We start from the raw sequence: 19,192 nt of genomic DNA, 5'->3' as shown, positions 1-19,192 counted from the left end.
AAGACTGCTTTTCTCCCAGATAATTATACATGACGGAAATGAAGACGATTTAGTTTCTTCAGTATTTTTTAAACAGCAAAGATAACATCTGTATTTTTAATTAAAATGAAATACCGTATTTTACGGACTATAAGACGCACCTTAATTTTTAAGCAATTTTTTTTAAAAAGTACTATGGGGAAGTACTCGATCTTTAGAGTATTCCCCGTGCAGGAACAAAACAAAAAGAAACTTCAATGAAATAAATTACACACACTATGACTCCAATGCAAGGAACTTAAAGTTTATTTTAGTCCTTCCAATCACTACTCTGTCCCTTCGCTGTAACAGACACTAAAACAAAAGAAACAACACGCACAAAAAAAAACAATCTCGCGACTCTATCGTCTACACGTCTACTCTCCCTTCTTTCTTCCGAAAAAGTCCTTCTTCTTCCGTTGAGCATGCGCGATCTCCCTCCCCCTCTCTGTTTTTCTTCCGAAAACGCGGCCCATCCTTTCTTTACCCTGCGGCCCACCCAAGGATCACGCAATAGAACACGTGATCTTTGGACCACATATCTCCCCTTCTCCCATTAACTTTTACAACAGGAAGCTTTTACGCTATGAGGGCCTCTCCCTTCTTTACACCGTGAACCACCCAAGGGGTTGGTTACGAGCCGGTTAGGCGACAGAACACGTGGTCTTCAGACCACAATACCTATAAGACGCTACGGACTATAAGACGCACCTGAATTTTGGAGGCAATTTTTCGAAGAAAAAAGTGCGTCTTATAGTCCGTAAAATACGGTATATAACATTGTAGTGTTTGGTTCTCATTATTCGTATAAACAAGTAATATAAAAAAAAATGTTTTTAAAAGTCAATTCCTACTTAGGTCAACAAAGAAAAATTTTATTCTAGTTACTTTTTATTAAATAATTACATTTAATATATATATATGTATAATATATATGCTAAATACAGTCAAACCTGTTTTTATGCGGTCGTTTTTTGTGCGGTATAGTTGGCGACTAGTCTCGTGCGATTTGTCATGTCTCACGTTGACTTATTATAGCTAAATAAACTTATTATAGCATAAATGAACTTATTATACTAATATTATTGCATGAATATGCGAAAAATGAAATAATTTATTTTTTAAGTCAACAAAACACCACCTGGACAAAAATATGTAAAACAGACGATAGACGAGACGATGCAATTAAGTGCTGACATCTGTTGTCAATAAATTCTATTTCGTACGGTTTTGAGTTATTTTCTGTGAGACTTTTTTATGCGGTCCCTATTGACCGCATAAAAAAATAATTTTTAAATTGTGTTGCGAAAACTATTTTTTATAGCCATTCGTGAAGTTTCGTGCGATTTTTTTTATGCGTTTTTTTATGCGGTCCCTATCCACCGCATAAAAACAGGTTTTACTGTATCTTATATAAGAGAAAATTTTTTCTCCCATATAAAACTAAAATTAAATTAATTAAATTTAATTAATGAATTAATATTTGAAAAAACTGTATTAACATCAAGTGTCATCCACTACAAGTTTAAAAAAATGTATTTGAACTTGAGTGGATGAATAAAAAGTATTTTATTAACGATTGAAATTTTTAACAAGATATATAAATATATATAGGGAGAGTGTGAACTAATAGTAGAAATTTAAAAATGATGCAAATTTATACAATCGCAAGTTTAATTTAGAAAATTGCAAAAGATTACAATACTTTTTACTTTACAAGTATATACAATTAACAGTACAAATACCAGAAATTTCAAAATAATTTATTCTGCCACTAAATTTAATTTTTTTTTTTTTGCTTTTCTAATTAATTTTGCCTTACAGCAATGTAAACTGAGTCGAAGTTCACGAATTACGAAGTCTTAAATATGATAGAAGTAGAATAAAATAAATTAGAAAAATATACGATCCGATGAATATTCTCTGAATTATTAACCAAATGTTTAGGTAAGTGAAACGTTGATTGCTTTAAGGATAATTACTACAAAGAGTTTTTACTATAATATTTTATTTATAATGTAGAAGAACAATCGAGACATAAAGAGCATGCACAGTTTCTATTTGGTTAATATTAAATCGATTCATTCAAATTTGGGTATGTCCAGCTTTCATTTTAACGTGTAAACATTATAGAAGTGTCAGAATGTTATACACGTTTATTATTATAAATCATTATAAACAATTTTACGAATATTTATTTGAAAATTCACGTTTATCTTATCTCTGCGTAACATATTTCACGTTATTTATTTCTCATTATGAAACCTTTGGCATATCGAAAACAGACTCAACTAACAGACTTACCTTTAAAACGCTTATAAACAGAAATACTTCTCGTGTACAGACATAAACTAATTTAATTAAAAGTACAGTTCACCATGCAAACTGAAGTAACTAAATCGCAGGACACGTATTGCATTCGCTATTTAATGGCCCCAATAATATCAGTAAAATCAATTTTCGCACTGGATTTTATTTTGCCCTGCAGTTCTTGCAACATAGGGAACTCAATGAGCAAGAAGCCATCCCTCTTGTATAAGATTTACGCTTCTGCGGTAGAAGTAATAATGTGGTTTTTGGCTTTATATTGTTTCGTTGTAATGTTCAAAGATGATATCATGTGTTCTGCTTTTTACGTTATGCGATTTTCCTCAAAACAGCTGAAAGCATTATTATCATTTATATCTCTGTACATGGCCATACAGATGACTATAGTAAACAGAAGGAAATTCACAATTCATTGTAGAATCAGTAGTTATAAAGGAGAAATGGAATGGGTAAAACAAAAAGAAATATACTTGTTAACAATTTTCGCTGTGTCTTTTGTAGTTTGCGTTATAAGTTATTTATTTTCGATGACGGCATATTTTTCAATATACCGCGAGAACAGAGATGCATTCGAAGCTTTTGCCTGCTCAGTTTTAACTCAATTATGGTGGTTTTATACATGCGGTCAGACATGTTCGATTCTTACTTGCTGTATGATTGCATTTGTTATTATAAGAAACAGATTGGTCCAATTATCTTCTAAATTGGTCGATGCAAAGAAACATCATCTGTATCTGAATGAATTCATAGAAAATTTGATTGAGAGTCATTTTGAAATATGGCAATTTTTACAACATTAGTGACAGGTGGAATGTATATTTTCCACTTGTTTACATTTATTTTATGTATGCCTCCAGTTTTCAATTGTATGCGATAATTTTTATCGATATGATTGAAGAAACTCGAATCGTTTTAACAATACTATGCGTAATTTATCTATCGGGATCAGTTTTGACAGCCTGGGCATTATCAAATTTGGTTTCTCAGGTATGTTTTTCCATTGTTTCTAGCACGAAAAACAAATTTAGACTACAAATAAAAATTATCTTTTGAATTGATTTACAGTTCTACGACAATTTCATTTCTATTGGAAGATTTTCGGATGCAAATTTAAGTATGGAATATAAGTATAAAGTACATGTTTTTCCTCGTTTGCGAAATGTTGTATTTATAAATTATTATAGACGAAGATATATTTATGCATTTCCTGTTTACAGATAATCGATTTTATGAAGAGATTCGAAGGAAGAGCCATAGGAATATCGATTGGAGGATTTTTCGTAATTAAAAGAGACTTTGTCGTAAGGGTGAGCAAAGTTAATTAAGTAAAACAGCTTATATGACATTATTTAGTTCGCAGTTTTTACGTATCGATGAATATTGTAAATTAAATACGCGAATATTCAGATAATTCGTTTAAAACTTTAATTAAACTGGTCGTAGCTTTTACTTTCCGATTGTTATATGTTAGACTGAAAACGGATGGTCAATGAACGTATTCCTTTCCTAGTGAATGTACAGAACACCTTCACTAAAGTAATCGGAGAATCTATACTACAGAGTTATCTGTACACATTCACTAGTAAAAGCATACTTCCGCTGCTCGTCATTAGGGAGCGTTGTAGAATATGAATAGTTATTCACAGCAATGTTGCAATGTTTGGCTACTTTGCGCCAAAATGGGCCACTTTTTTGAGTCTGGTGTAAAAAAACTCATTTGGTACTGTACATTTGCTATTTTTGAGCTACATAAAGCATTTTTGTCCTATTAACTCTGCTAGTGGAGGACTCTGCCAATGAAGACAAGACTTTTCAAACGATCTTGCACTTTGAAATGCCAAACTATGAAGTGCAACTGCGAGAAGAATGGCACTTCTGTCATAACTCTTCATGTTGTTGCAATATATGAAAAATCAAGCAAGGAGTTGCGTAACTTTCCAGCTGTTAAAAGATTTTATTTAAAAAAACTTTTATATTATTAATCGTAATAAATAAAATTGTATTTAACGCCATCTGTTAAAATCTTTTTTAATAATAAAATCTCATGTTATTAAATTATTATAAAATGGCACAAAGCTTAATTTCAGGGTAGCAATGAAATTTATAAAAAAAAAATTTCAATGCTAATAACGAATAAAATCGTTATTAAGTCCGACCCCTCTCGAGATATGACATGTGACTACCCACTATCTCCCCACCTCCTCGATCTTTAACCACCAAATTTTAATAGCATCAATGCACAAACCACCAAGCCAAATTTCGTTTTTTAATCTTTACCCCATCATGAGATATTAAACGAAATAAATTCCAATACACACGGAATTGTTTCCCGTTTTTTACTCTTTTGGGTTTAGGGGGTTTCAAAAGTGGAAATTTTACACATTATTAACATTTATATATTTAAAAAAAATTGTAAAACTCATCACTTTCCTCAAAATTAAGCCTGTTTGCTATTTTATAATAATAATTATAATATATGAACTTTTTTATAATTAAATATCATACTAGATGGCACCATACACAATTTTATATATTATAATTAATAATATAAAAGTTATTTTTTAAATAGTAATTGAATAAAAATGTTTAAAATTTGGAATAAGTTAAATGATTTCAAATGTTATTTCGATAGTATTTACAGAATTTGTTTTTTGTTTTATAGATGATAAATGGAATGTATTCAGTTTTCTCAACCGTCATCCAACTGAGTGGCGTTCTTGCAAAGAAGAATTGTCGAAGTGGAAATAAAACAATTCACTAAGTATCCAAAGAAGGCGTTCATCTTCTACATCGTAGAAGAATTTACAACATTTAAATGATAAATTATATGTATACATAAATGTTTCTGCGTTGTAGTATATATTTAGATTGACGTGAACGTAATGTACAACAGTTTTACCACGCATCAAGTAACGTCAATGAAACAAGGAATACTGGCACAAAGAACACCTTAACCGTAACTTAGCTGCGTTTATGAAGAGAGAAATACCAGAGAAAATTCAACCTGTTAAACTTTTGAGGACAGTTTCCCTCTTTTGCATAAACTGCATCGCGAGTAGAAATTCTGATCCGAAAAGTTTTCTTTCGCTTGTCTTTTCCTACTTTTGCGTCTGTATAAACGCAACCTTATGCGAATTAAAGAAATTTGGATGTCGTTGTGAAACTGAAAATGCTACTGTAAACACGTGAATAAATTACGAACAATTAGAGACTGAATGTGATTTTGGCGAGTACTAGTACTTCATTTCGGCTTCAGTCTGATACAATGCGATTACTTGATAGCAGTACATCCGTGCAGAAACTTTTCACCTCAATTTACAATCAGGCAAGTCTGTTTGGAAGAAAAGTACGATAAGGCTGCGAATGACAGCATCCAGGCATTTTAGTCGTTACCTATTATGTATGACAATTCTACTTTCGCATATATACGACTATATAGATAATTATTGTATAAATTTTATGTATATTTCATTGAATATGTGACAAAATTCCTGTAATATGCAGATGTAGAAAGTGCGTGTTTTCGCGTAGGTATTTTCTTGTAGCACGAGTGTATTGTACAAATGAAATGTTTGTTGCAGCATTAAAGATATCATAATGATGAGTATTGGCAAAAACATTTTTTACGAAAATGTCTTGAGCATGTCCTGAAATGGATGAATTTCGAATTTTAAATTTTTTTCTAGATATCGTTGAACACCGGTACATTAATTACGAATATTAACGAAGTGTTTTCAAATATTATGAAATCTATGTTTTTTAAACATGATATATGTATCCTTTAACGTGTGGATTGAGTTTTTGATGTTGCAAAACGTTGTAAATAAATCATCATGTACAATTATATTATGTACAATACCCATGGCCGTAAAATATCAGTGAGGTAACGCTAGAGTGTCACAAATTCTATTAAAATGACCAACTCTGATCGAAATGTACGCTTAATAACACTAAATTATAAAATCTGGTGTTTAATTTACAGTACATTTCAACGTCAAAGTGATAATTTTTTTTTTTAACAGGGAAGAACGATACTCTTATAAATTAATCCAAAACGGAATCAAGATTTATCATGAACATCAGCAACCTCCACTGGTGTGTATACTAATTTATTGAATAGTTTTATTATGGACATATCTCACGTGCCCTCGTGTTAACGCAGTGCTGAATGATAATTATAAATGCGTTTTGCTGTATGATTAAAAGCCTGAGATGCATAACCTAGTTCTAGGGCACTTGAATTGCCATAAATTAAATATAAATAAAAGTAACATGTAAATTATATTCCGTTATGTTGTAGTTCTAATATTAATTGTACTCTCTTTTGGAACAGTTTGTAACTGATGTTCCAAGCTTTGTCACCTGAGGATAGCCTATAGAATAAGTTGAAAATGTTAATATATAAGCAAATAAATGTCTTACCAGCCAAAGGTGTTTAGTGATAATTTTAGTAATTACTCCGAAGAAAACTGGCTCTTGAAAAACTTAGCTGCGTCCTCTCGTATTACCACTGTTAAACTTTGCAGGACGGTATTTCGGGGTAGCATTTAAGGAAATTTTTAATTTTTCTATTATAACTACATTATACAATGCGTGGTGCTGTCTGGTACAGTTTTTAGTAAGTAATTCTTAAGTAACGTGTACTGTACCTCTATCAATATATTCGGGTAGATTCAACATGAAAATGACTTATATGTGGAATCTTGTATTTATGTCAATCACGACAGTAATAAAGTGCATAATTCAAAAGGTTGTAAGAAACATAAAGTTAAATTCAATAAATTATTATGTAATATATTCAACTGCCTCAAATTAAGTTTAAAATTTCGTCTAAATGTCAAAATACAGCAATGCTCTATAATAAATAAGTGGCATTTATTGTAAATAGTAATTTTTAAATTTAAACAATATTGTGTAATATATATTTAAATAGTCCGAAGAGGGGCCAGCAAACTGGCTAGAAATGCATAATTGTAACGTAAATTGATTCTTATCTTCAGCTTCTGTTTTCATTTTTTCTCCTCCTTTAGATTAATTTAAAGCACCAATTTCAGTATTTTGTCGAAGTTAAAATTTACTTGTTTAGTAAAAAAACAAACTTACATTTGGTTTTTTTACTAATATTTAGTTTATTTTTAGAAAGGGTTCCGCAATTTCAGATTTGCCCCGAGCCCCACAAAAGCTAGGGGCGGCCCTGCTTTTGGGCAGCCATTGATAAGTTTGTTAGTCTTTCACATTTTATTACAAATCTAAAAAGATATACTCATCGTCCGGATAAATTTAGTAAAATCTATCCAAGACGGAACCTTAATAAAATGGAAACCTGCCAAACTAGAAAAACTATTCGATACCATTCGAGTGGTGTTGGAAGAAGTGTCAGAAAAGGAAACGAAAGCTACACGCATATTGATCCGAATTTACCATCTCAAAATTTCATTCCCCCCAAGAAGAAGAATACAATAGAATTAATGAATTTTAATCCTCATCCTAATTCATGAACCGGTTACATATTGAGTAGAAATTTTAAAATCTTTTAAAATATCAAAGATTAAACCGGAAATATATTATTGAAAATTCGCAAAATTTATTACTTTACGTCCTTGCAGACATTTGTAAAACTCTTGATAATAAGATCGATAAAATAAATAGCAGTAAAACAAAATTGATACACCAAACTGAAAGCTATATGTAAAATGAATTTACTGTATATTTTTAAATATCCACATTGTCTGTATACCAAAGTAAATAAATTAATATAGCCTAATATATGATTTGTTTTTTTCCATTAAGAATATAGACAACACTAATGATTAAAGTTTATAAATTATCTTATTAAAACATGAAAAATTAATTCTTAAAACTAAAAAAAGTAAATATACATTCTTTTTAAATATTTTTTTTTTATTTTTTAGTCATACTAGGACGAACCCATGATGTGGGAGTACAAAATCAAAACATAACATTTACAACAAAACTAATATACAAATACAATACATAAATTTTACAGAGAAACTGAACATATACAAAAAATAAAGAAATATATTACACAAAACGATAACATTATATATTTAACCAAAATTTATATATATATATATATATAAGAAAACAAATGTGGGGAGAACTATCCGAACAAAGAATACTATATAAGTAAAAAAGTAAAAGTAATCACACCCACCTAAAAAAGAAAAGCAAAAAAGAGTTAAGCAGTCACGTCTAACAGCGGATAGACTCCCAAAAATCTCTTGCAACGAACACACTTTAAAGGAAAGAAGCGAATGCCACCTTTCGGTCAAATCAAATATTTTAATATGCAAATTAACACAAAATATACGCCAAACTTCGTACAAAAAGTACAATAAAACAATAATAGATTTGTTCAAAAAATTAAATTATTTTTTAGGTAAATTAATTAAATCAAAATTACATTCATTACCAATGAGGGCCAAAAACTTATCAAACTGAATACTAGGAATACCAAAAATACTTTCACGTATTTTTTCTAAGTTTGTACATCTAGCTATCACGTGAAAAGCATCCAATGGCAGATCGCCCTGACAATATATGCAAATTTCTCTGCGATGGTTCTGTAAAAAATTAAGGGAATTACATCTGATTTGCATTATCGTGGAGCAAATATTAAAAGAGAGATTATTGTTATAAATCAAGCAGTCGAAGAAAGATTTGTTTAAGTGCTTATACCAAACATTATAAGAACTTACATTAATACGACGATTTAAATCAAAGATAAAGTTGTCAAAATAATTTAATTTCAAAGTAGCGCAACAGTGATAATTATTTAGCAATTCATCAAAATTAATACCGTTATCAGCACAAATTTTCCTTAAACCTTTGGACCACAGCAGATCCCTTTTATTTAACACATAACCTAAACACGTTCTACTCCATCGCTTTTCATCCAAATCAATAGTCCTAAAGATCCAATTCAAACACTTATTTAGTATTGTAAAAGACAAAGGTAATAGCGAACATTCCATAAAAATCAAATATCTTGGGGTACAACGAGGCAAACCAAATAATCTTTTAATAAAATTAGCCAGGACCGGATCCAACTCAGATTGATAACCCCAAACCTCGGCAGCATATAACAAAGATGATGTGAAAATTGAATTAAAAATCTTTAAACAATCTTTTAAATTACGTAGTTTAGCCGACCTACACATCTGAATAACTATCAGTTTTAATAAAAGCATTCCTTTTCACAATCTGAATATGGGATTTATAATTTCCGTTAAATTTAAATACAACACCCAAATATTTATATTGAGAAACTACCTGAATCACATCGTTTCTAAACCACCATTTGTCCGACTTAGCAAGTTTACCACCATTACGAAAAACAATAACAACATCTTTAGATTTCATAAGATTCAAACTCATGTTATTTTCTAAAAGATATTTGTCCAAAATATTCATAAATCCTTGTAAACCTCTAACAGAGTCGGCTATCAAGACTATGTCATCTGCGTAAGCCAATATTTTGATACCAATGCCATTCACCTCTATACCTTCATAGTCAGAATTAGTTATTTGTTCAATTAAATCATTTAAATATATACTAAACAATACCGGACTTAAAACACAGCCCTGTCTAACCCCAGTAGCAGTAAAAAAAGACCTAGAACAAAGACGACCCCGTTTAATCTTTACATTAGACTCACTATATAATTCTGTAAGTAAAGAAACAAATTTAAAACTAATGCCATATTTCAAAAGTTTTTTCCACATTAAATTTCTATCCACCGTATCAAAAGCTGAGGACAAATCAACAAAGAATGCATATATTTTTCGCCTTTTCCTCATTAAAGTCTTAGAAATAAGGGTATGCAGAATAAATATATTATCTAACGTAGAATATTTTTCACGAAAACCGGCCTGATTCTCAAATAACATATTGTTCAAATTTAACCAAGTAACCAACCTGTGATACAATATATTACAAAAAATCTTTGAAACACAGTTCAGCAGTGAAATTCCTCTATAATTACTAGGGATTATTTTAGAGCTATTTTTATATACCGGACATAAAATAGCACTGCCCCAATCTTTTGGGACTGCCCCCGTTCTCAAGATTCTATCAAAACTTCTGAGCAGTATCGGAAAAACACAATCCATTCTCCAAAATTCAGAAGGTATACCATCAACCCCAGGCGCAGAACCAACCTTAACTTTACTTAAAACATAGCTCAATTCGGAATCCATAATGTCTACATCCAAAATTTCATCAGACCAACTTAAACACTCATTGAAAACAGACAAATCTACACTATACGGAAGTGCAGAACCATATAAAGGAATAAAAATAAGTAAACCATTCCTCCAAAGAAATATTCACTTTACTATTATAATTTCTAATTTTACACAAATTCCAAAACCATTTATTATTTTTACGAAAGATATCCGAATTCTGAACCGTATACAAGAACTTTTTTTTCTTAGCTACACAAATCTTTTTAACCAAACTACGAAATAACACAAATAATTTACGATCCGATTCTAAACCACGTTTCTTAAACGCTCTCCAAGCTCTATTTCTGTTACAGATCATTAGGCGACAATCCAGATCAAACCAATTATTAATATTTAAATAGTCCTTAGGTTTAGAGTTCATATTATGCAAATTAGCTATTTCAACAATTACTTTACTAACACTTGATAGAGAAACCGAATCACAATCTAACAAATATTTCTCAAAGTCTCGCACAAATGTATTCATAGTCTCACAATTCCAAAAAATTCTTTCGTAAAAGCTGCCCTTATTAGTCACCTTAAGTTGAGCAGGATTGTCCAAACATAGTACTATAGGAAAATGATCCGATAAACAACAATCATCAACAAAAAAAGATTTAACACAACCCCATACACAGGAAGTTGTTAGACCAAAATCAATAACCGATGAACCCAAACTAGACACAAACGTATATTCACCGGCTTCATCACCCAACATTCTACTATTCAATATTATTAAATTTTTATCTATACAAAACTGAAGCATCTTTTGCCCTCTGCTGTTCACAATAGCATCCTTAGATATTCTGCTTCTTTTAAAGCAATCAATACCAAAAACATCACCAATGTAATCAGGAATAATATTTTCCGCACCCATCCGAGCATTAAGGTCACCCAAAATAATTAGGTTAGAATCTTCATTAAGATGAAAATTAATTAAAATCTCAAAAATTTCCTGCCAATTATGCTCTTGCATATACACAAAACATAACAAAAATTCACCCGTAGGTACTATAATATTAATCAAAACCAAAAAATCATCTCTATAAATTACTTTATAACAAAAACAACTTTTATAAACAACAACCATCCAGCCTTGAATCTACCCCTACTACCATCACGAAAAGCATCACCAATGATACAATTATAATCCGATAAAACTTCAAGATTACTATTATTACCTTTAGCAGAATACCAAGTTTCAGATAAAAAGATTACATCAAATTGCGATATATATTTCCAAAATGAATTTGGCTTATTTTTGATACCGGCGCAATTCCACGCCACGGTAGAGGTAGCCTGGATTACTGGTTGCTATGAGGAGACAACAATAATTTTCCCCAAATTCTCATCATATCCATATTTTACTCCATCAATAAATATTTTATCATAGGATAAATGAATACTATGAGCACCTTCTGATTTCTTCTGTCTTCCAAACACACGTAACTTATATCTAATGTCTCTTAGTCGTTGAGAAAAAGTCATCGTTAACAAAAACATTTAAGTTACGCGACACAATAACTGCTTTTTTATAAGATAAATTATCACTAAGAGAACTAAACTGACAAATTATTATTCTAGGCCTATCACCCAATTTTTTACCGACTCGCCTGGCATCAACATATCGCAACAGAGGCAAATTCAACTTATTCGCAGCAAAAGATTTAACAACCTCCAATGTTTCCATTGCAGATTCTCCAGCTCCCTCCTCCGAACCATGAATAACCAAGTTATTAATTCTCCGCTGATTGTCCATATAATCCATCTCTCGTTCCATTTTCGACACATTCATACTAATATTATCAATAAGGGAGGAGCTCGTCATCTCCGACCCACCCGAACCAATCCTAGTCTCAATATTAACTAATCTAACCTCAAAGTCAACCAGAGCCTCATCCACATTCTTAAGCCATTCCGTAAGATGGTCGAGCCGCTTTATAAAATCCTCCACTTTACCATTGAGAACCGCATGCATACGCAGTAATAAACGAACACCTTCCGATACATCAAAATTCGAATTTTGTAGTAATTCAGAAACCTCCTCGTCCTGACCGAAACTACTCCTTCTAGGTCTACTTGGTGTTCTCTCCGGAACAGTTGGTGAGAAAGTCTTCCTCTTTACTCCTTGAGACATAATAAAACAAGAACTTACCTAAAAAAGAAAAGCAAAAGAGTTAAGCAGTCACGTCTAACAGCGGATAGACTCCCAAAAATCCCTTGCAACGAACACACTTTAAAGGAAAGAAGCGAATGCCACCTTTCGGTCAAATCAAATATTTTAATATGCAGATTAACACAAAATATACGCCAAACTTCGTACAAAAAGTACACAATGAGGGCCAAAAACTTATCAAACTGAATACTAGGAATACCAAAAATACTTTCACGTATTTTTTCTAAGTTTGTACAGTACATCTAGCTATCACGTGAAAAGCATCCAATGGCAGATCGCCCTGACAATATATGCAAATTTCTCTGCGATGGTTTAAAAAAGAAAAGCAAAAGAGTTAAGCAGTCACGTCTAACAGCGGATAGACTCCCGTTCTTTTTAAATATAAAATATAGTCCAAAGTTTATCAGATATAACGGCCCGTATAGTCTAAAGCAGGCCTGGCCAACCCAAATTGTTTCGCGGGCCACTTTGATCACGCGTAAAATTACGGTGGGCCACAATTTAGTCAAACATGCTTTTAAAAAAGTAAAACAAATACAAAATGAATAAGATTTTATTGTTATATCAAGAATTCGTACTCGCACTTGTGCATTATAACAATGACACATGCAAATTTTCATTTATTTAATTGTTTTGGTGTACACATAACGGGAAACAAAAGTTTTGATAGGTATCTAATATTGCTTAGCGGGCCACACAATTTAACGTGACGGGCCGCGGGTTGGCCAGGCCCGGTCTAAAAAGTGTATCGTATAAATAATTATAAAAAGAAAAGTAGTATAACACAAAAAAGTTTTAATAAAATATCGTATCAGATGGCTCCACCATAGTTTAATTTTTTTTTTGCCCAGAAAGTTACACAACTCGTTGCTGGATTTTGAAATTAGTATTTATTACATTTCAAACTTCGTTAACAATTTGTACGATTTTAAAATATTTAAACTTATTAATATGCATTATGCTATTTTATGTCTAAAAGATTACCACCGTTATATATATACGTCACGACTTTACACATCAGTAACATTGATGTATCTCTGTACATCGTGCATTAAGCTTGCTTGATACGGAATGTAAAACCTGGGAATTTTGTTACTCAAGGTACAAAAAAGACAAAAATAAAGTTTATATGGGTCCCACACCTGTTTAGTAAAATTGCTATGCAATCAAGAACGATTAAATTAACATAAAATTTATTTATGTAAGCTAAAGTGTTGTAAAATATGCTTTAAGTTTTTCAATTACTGTAAACTCTTTAAATAAATTAAATATAATTAATTTAATTTAGTCATACTGGGAAGAACCCATGATGCGGGGAATACAAAAAATCAATACATAACATTTATACGTTACAAACTAATATACTAATACAATTCATAAGTTATTACAGAGAAAATTAAAATATACATAAAAAAACAAATATATTATACAAAGCGATATCAAAAATATATATTTAAACAAAATATATATATAAAAAAGAAAAACAAAATTGTGGGGAAAACTATCCGAAAAAAAAAGAACATTATATAAAAGAAATTAATCACACCCACCTATAAAAAAAAAGGATTAAGTTGTCACGTTAGAAAGTGGATAGACTCCCAAAAATTCTTTGCCACGAACACACTTTTAAAAGAAGAAAGCAAATGCCACCTTTGGGCTAAATCGAATATTCCAATATGCAAAATGAAACAAAAATGTACACCACACTTCGTACAAAGGCTCGCTGAAACAATAAGACAACAAAAGATTAAATTATTTTTTAGGTAATTTTCTGAACAAAATTAATTAAATCAAAATTGCGTGCATTACCAATAAGGTCCAAAAAATTATCAAACGGAATAATGGGTATACCGAAAATACTTTCACGAATTTTTTCTAAGTTAGTACACCTAGCAATCACATGAAAAGCATCCAATAGCTGATCACCTTGACAATATATGCAAATTTATCTGCAATTATTCTATAAAAAAAAGGATTAAGTTGTCACGTCAGAAAGTGGATAGACTCCCCTTATAATTAATTAATATTAGCAATATATAGTGATGTGGATTCGATTGGGTATCGACCATGTATGCCTGACTAGACTCTCACAAAACTGCTTCTGACCCAGTAAGTCAATGTCTTAAAGACAACATGTAAAATATTTAGTTTTTCATGCAAACACCTGTGGCACCTGCTTGTGGACTAAAATTGTGGGATTAGTAGTGCGTGGATCTGGCCATGCTATAGTAAAAAATTGTGCTACCAAAAACTATAGTTAATAGTAATCATCAACAGAGTAATGCTAGTAACAAACAACATTTAATTAAATTACAATGATTACTAGATACTACACAATTGGTTACGAACAATAATTCAAAAACCAAGAAAAAAAGATTAAACTAATACTTTGCCACAGTTTTACAATTCAAATGCCAATCGGTCATCTAGTAATGCTATGATACTCAACTCCGCTGCGTGCTTGTCAATCTATTGATACAGTAATACATCGATTTTCGTTGACTTCGGTTATCGTCGGTTCCAGTTTTCGTCGATTCTTTTCGCGAAAAATTTGTCTCGGTTTTCGTCGATTGCCTCGGATTTCGTCGGCGTGCTCAAGTGACCTCGCTGCTAATTTTGCGAAAACAAAGGGTGACCTACGCGTTTTCTGGCGCAGTGTGGTGTTATTTCCCGTTGTGTGAACATTACCCCACGACGGCCCACCAGTGGCCAAGCGGTGTTTGTTCCCTGAACACTGGGAATTCGGTCGTGGGTTCGCTTTCGCCAGGGCGGGCTGGCCACGTGAAGTTTTCCGGGTTTTTTCCACGTCTGTAACGCCTGAATAGGGGCCAGTTACTTTTAAACGGATTTCCCGGAAGGCATTATTCCCCTCGATACCACCATCATAAACGCATACAACTCCTATTACATGACAATTACGTCACATTTTACCACGGGGCGATATAGGCTAGGAGCTCATGTCCAACTAGCTTCTACAAGACAAGACATTACCCCGCGTGTCTAGCCGAACAATTCCATTGCTTTCATCTTAATGCTAATTATCTTATCTTTAATCTTAATGCTTTTATCTTTATGCTAATTAGTCTTTTATGTTAATTTCTTATTGCTTTTATTATTTAACGCTATATTAATTCTCTATAAAATGTTATTTTGGTATGTATTTTGGAGTGTCTAGAACGAATTAATTGGATTTACATTGATTCATATGGAAATAATTGCCTCGGTTTTCGTCGGTTTCGGATTTTACCGATTGTTTTCGGGCGGATTATCGACGAAAACCGAGGTATCACTGTAAGCTATTCCACAAGTGAAAATATTGAGAAAATATGAATTTTATATAATTGCCTTTCTTGCAGTTTCTTTAACTCCATCTGCAAATCTGAAGTCGTATCCTAATGAAAATAAAAGTGATAAGTAAGTAAAAATCTTTAGTGATTACAGAAAAACCTGTCTAAAACGAAACGCGATGGTGTCGTCCAGAATTTTCCATTTTATACAGGGGTAATAAAGGTTAATGGTTACGGATAAAGGTAAAGAGTTAAGTTTTCATTAATGCAAAAAATGAAAAGTGAAAAAATGTCTCGTATTTAAGTTGCTTCGCCTTCAATGTGTTTTATGTTTCAAAGACGAGTTAGACTAACAGAGAACTTCTCAATTTTTATTTAAATATTATTCTTATAATTTCTGTAGGAATAATTACTTTGAAATTAATTATTATCATTGTTCATACAATACTGAAACTTAGTTCTAAGAATTTGGCGAAAAAATTACAAATCCTAACCAATTTTGTTTTTAATAACTACATTTTTACATTTTTAGAGAGTGAGACTTTCCTTCCCCGTAAGATTAGCGCGTATTTTTTAAATATTCGTTACTCTAAGAAATGAGTTAACTCTAGAACAGGTCGCGGTCAATAATTTCGATAATGAACCAAGGCTGCAAAAGCCATGCATTAATTATGATTTAGAATTTGGTTACAGTTAACTTGAATAAAACGGAATTGTTTTGGTTTCTATTGTGTAATTGGTTCGCTAAGTCTTCCGTTTCCGCATTAGATAGGTTTCTGGACTTGCAATAGTATTTTACATAGCAAATCGCTCTGTTCTGGTTTATTTTCTGTTTAGACAGATTGTATTTCCCGTTTTAGACAGATTTAATGTATAAAGTTCACATATTCTGATTTTCAGGTAGTAGATTTATCAGAATAATAATCATTTTTATAAATTTTAAAGTGACTAAACAGGAAATACAAATGATTAAACGACGAAGAGTACTTAAAAATGGTGTTATAATCAGAATCCCTGAAAAAATCAAATAAATTATTTGCAATATGAAGTATACTGTATATCAGTGATTCTCAACCTTCTTAGCTCCGCGACCCCCCAAATAGTAAATATAAATAAACTTAATATTTCGCGACTCCCACCCAAAGGAATAATAACAGTAAGCCTTACTATTACTAATTGAATTTTGACTGTAATTATAAATATAAATTTTTTAAAATATTATATAATCACATTGCACTAATTTTATACATTAAGAAAATACCGACAGTATAAAAAATGTAATACAACTATTCCTATTATTTTATGTCGCTGCGTTTATGGCGACGGGTATGAACATGCATGTATGGCGTGTACAGTACATACATGAGGAAGTTACAACTTGATGTGTACAGTACGTGCTCTTTGTAATTTGATCTCCTTCTATAATACTCTCTGTGAGAGCATGTTTGAACATGCATATGGATGCGTTTGAACAAGTCGTGCTGTCATTAGCCGATGTTCGCGATCAGATAATTTAGCAAGTGAGTTCATGTGAATTTTTTAGTATTCAATTTGATGAATCAACAGATGTAGCAAACATGTCTCAGTTCTTATGTTTTGTGAGGTATGAATTCGATAGGGACACACCAATCAAAGAAAATATGTTGTTTTGCAAAACAGTACCGGGTCATGCAACAAGACAATGTCTTTTTGTTGTTTTTTATGAAGCTACGAGAAACTATACTAACATATATTGGACGAAATGTATTGCAGTACGTAGGGATGGTGCAAAAGCGATAACAGGAAAGAACAGTGGATTAATGAAAATATTAAGAGATCGTCTTATACCAAGGGCGGAATGGACGCACTGCTTCTTTCACAGACACGCTCTTGTCACAAAAAATATGCCGGAAAATCTCAATCAAATTCTTCGTGAAGCTGTAAAGTTGGTTAATTTTATTAAAAGCCGACCGTTACTAAACAGGCTGTTTGCTAAACTATGCGATGAAATGGGCGAAAATAAAAAATCTCTTCTTTTCCATACAGAAGTTAGATGGTTATCGCGAGGGAAAATGTTAACGCGGATATTGGAATTGTGAGATGAATTAATAATATTTTTCCAGGATAAACAAATGCTATTTTCATTGTTTTTACAGAATAACGAGTGTATGTTGTTGTTGGCTTACTTAGCTGATGTATTTTCGCATTTAAACGAATTAAATGTGAATTTACAAGGACATGATAAAAACATTTTATTAGTGACAGACAAAGTTCATACGTTTATTAAGAAGCTTGATATCTGGATTATTCGCCTTCAGAGCAAAAATTTGGATACGTTCCCACTCACTTCGGATTATATTGAGAAAAATTTGAATGAACAAGACACTATTATTCACAACAGTTTGGATTGCATGAAGATGCATTTGCGTGAGCTAAAAACTCAGTTGACGGCGTATTTCCCGGAAGATAAAAATGATTTCTCGAAGAGATGGGTACTGAATCCGTTTAGTGAAAATGTTGTTGCCGCTGCTAAGTTATCAGTTGAGACTCACGACCAGCTCATTGAAATGTCTGCCGACAAAACGCTACAATTGCAATTTACATCTAAAGATTTAAATACATTTTGGCTTGCTCGTCGACACGAATATGGAAGCATTGAAAATATTAATCCCTTTCGCCACGTCTTATCTCTGTGAAAAGGGTTTTTCGTCTATGGTTGCGCTAAAAACTAAATACAGGAATCGTCTTTTATCACTCGAAAACAATTTGCTTTTGTGTGTTTCTAACGTAGATCCACGTATGGAGAAAATTTTAATGAAAAACAAATGCAACCATCACATTAATTTCTTTTCTTTACATAAACACTTTTCTTATTGTAAGTAAAGTGTTTATAAGTTTATAATAAATGATTTTTTCTCATAAAATGATTTCATTATTGTTTCGCGATCCCCTTTAGTATCACCGCGACCCCTAGGTTGAGAAACGCTGGTCTAATTTTTTGACATTTCAGTTTATTTTAAAACATTTTTTTGTTCCATACATTTAAAATTTTATTAGTAATATTTAATGTTTAAAAATAGAAATAAAATTCTAAAAAATAAAAAAAATTTTACATACGAAGAAACTGGCAACATGAATGATTATTTATTTTCCCATG

The 19,192-nt window shown here is 31.7% G+C and overlaps 1 protein-coding gene and 1 long non-coding RNA gene across 2 annotated transcripts; both read left to right on the top strand.

The window, feature by feature from the left end:
• Window positions 1-3,214: 3,214 nt before the first annotated feature.
• Window positions 3,215-3,639, top strand: LOC136980808 (uncharacterized). Its single transcript, XR_010881610.1, has 3 exons — window positions 3,215-3,333; window positions 3,412-3,480; window positions 3,564-3,639. It is a non-coding gene; the product is annotated as an uncharacterized lncRNA (long non-coding RNA).
• Window positions 3,640-17,633: 13,994 nt separating this feature from the next.
• LOC136980844 (zinc finger BED domain-containing protein 5-like) lies at window positions 17,634-18,731 on the top strand. Its single transcript, XM_067277047.1, has 2 exons — window positions 17,634-18,083; window positions 18,159-18,731. The coding sequence occupies exons 1-2, from the start codon at window positions 17,634-17,636 to the stop codon at window positions 18,729-18,731; spliced, it is 1,023 nt and encodes a 340-aa protein (XP_067133148.1).
• The last annotated feature ends 461 nt before the right edge of the window (window positions 18,732-19,192 follow it).

Source organism: Centruroides vittatus, unplaced genomic scaffold (assembly GCF_030686945.1).
Source record: "Centruroides vittatus isolate TY-2023 unplaced genomic scaffold, ASM3068694v2 contig_726, whole genome shotgun sequence".
Lineage (NCBI taxonomy): Eukaryota > Metazoa > Arthropoda > Arachnida > Scorpiones > Buthidae > Centruroides > Centruroides vittatus.
Note: the sequence above shows the minus strand (reverse complement) of the source record. Positions and strands in the feature narration are given on the sequence as shown.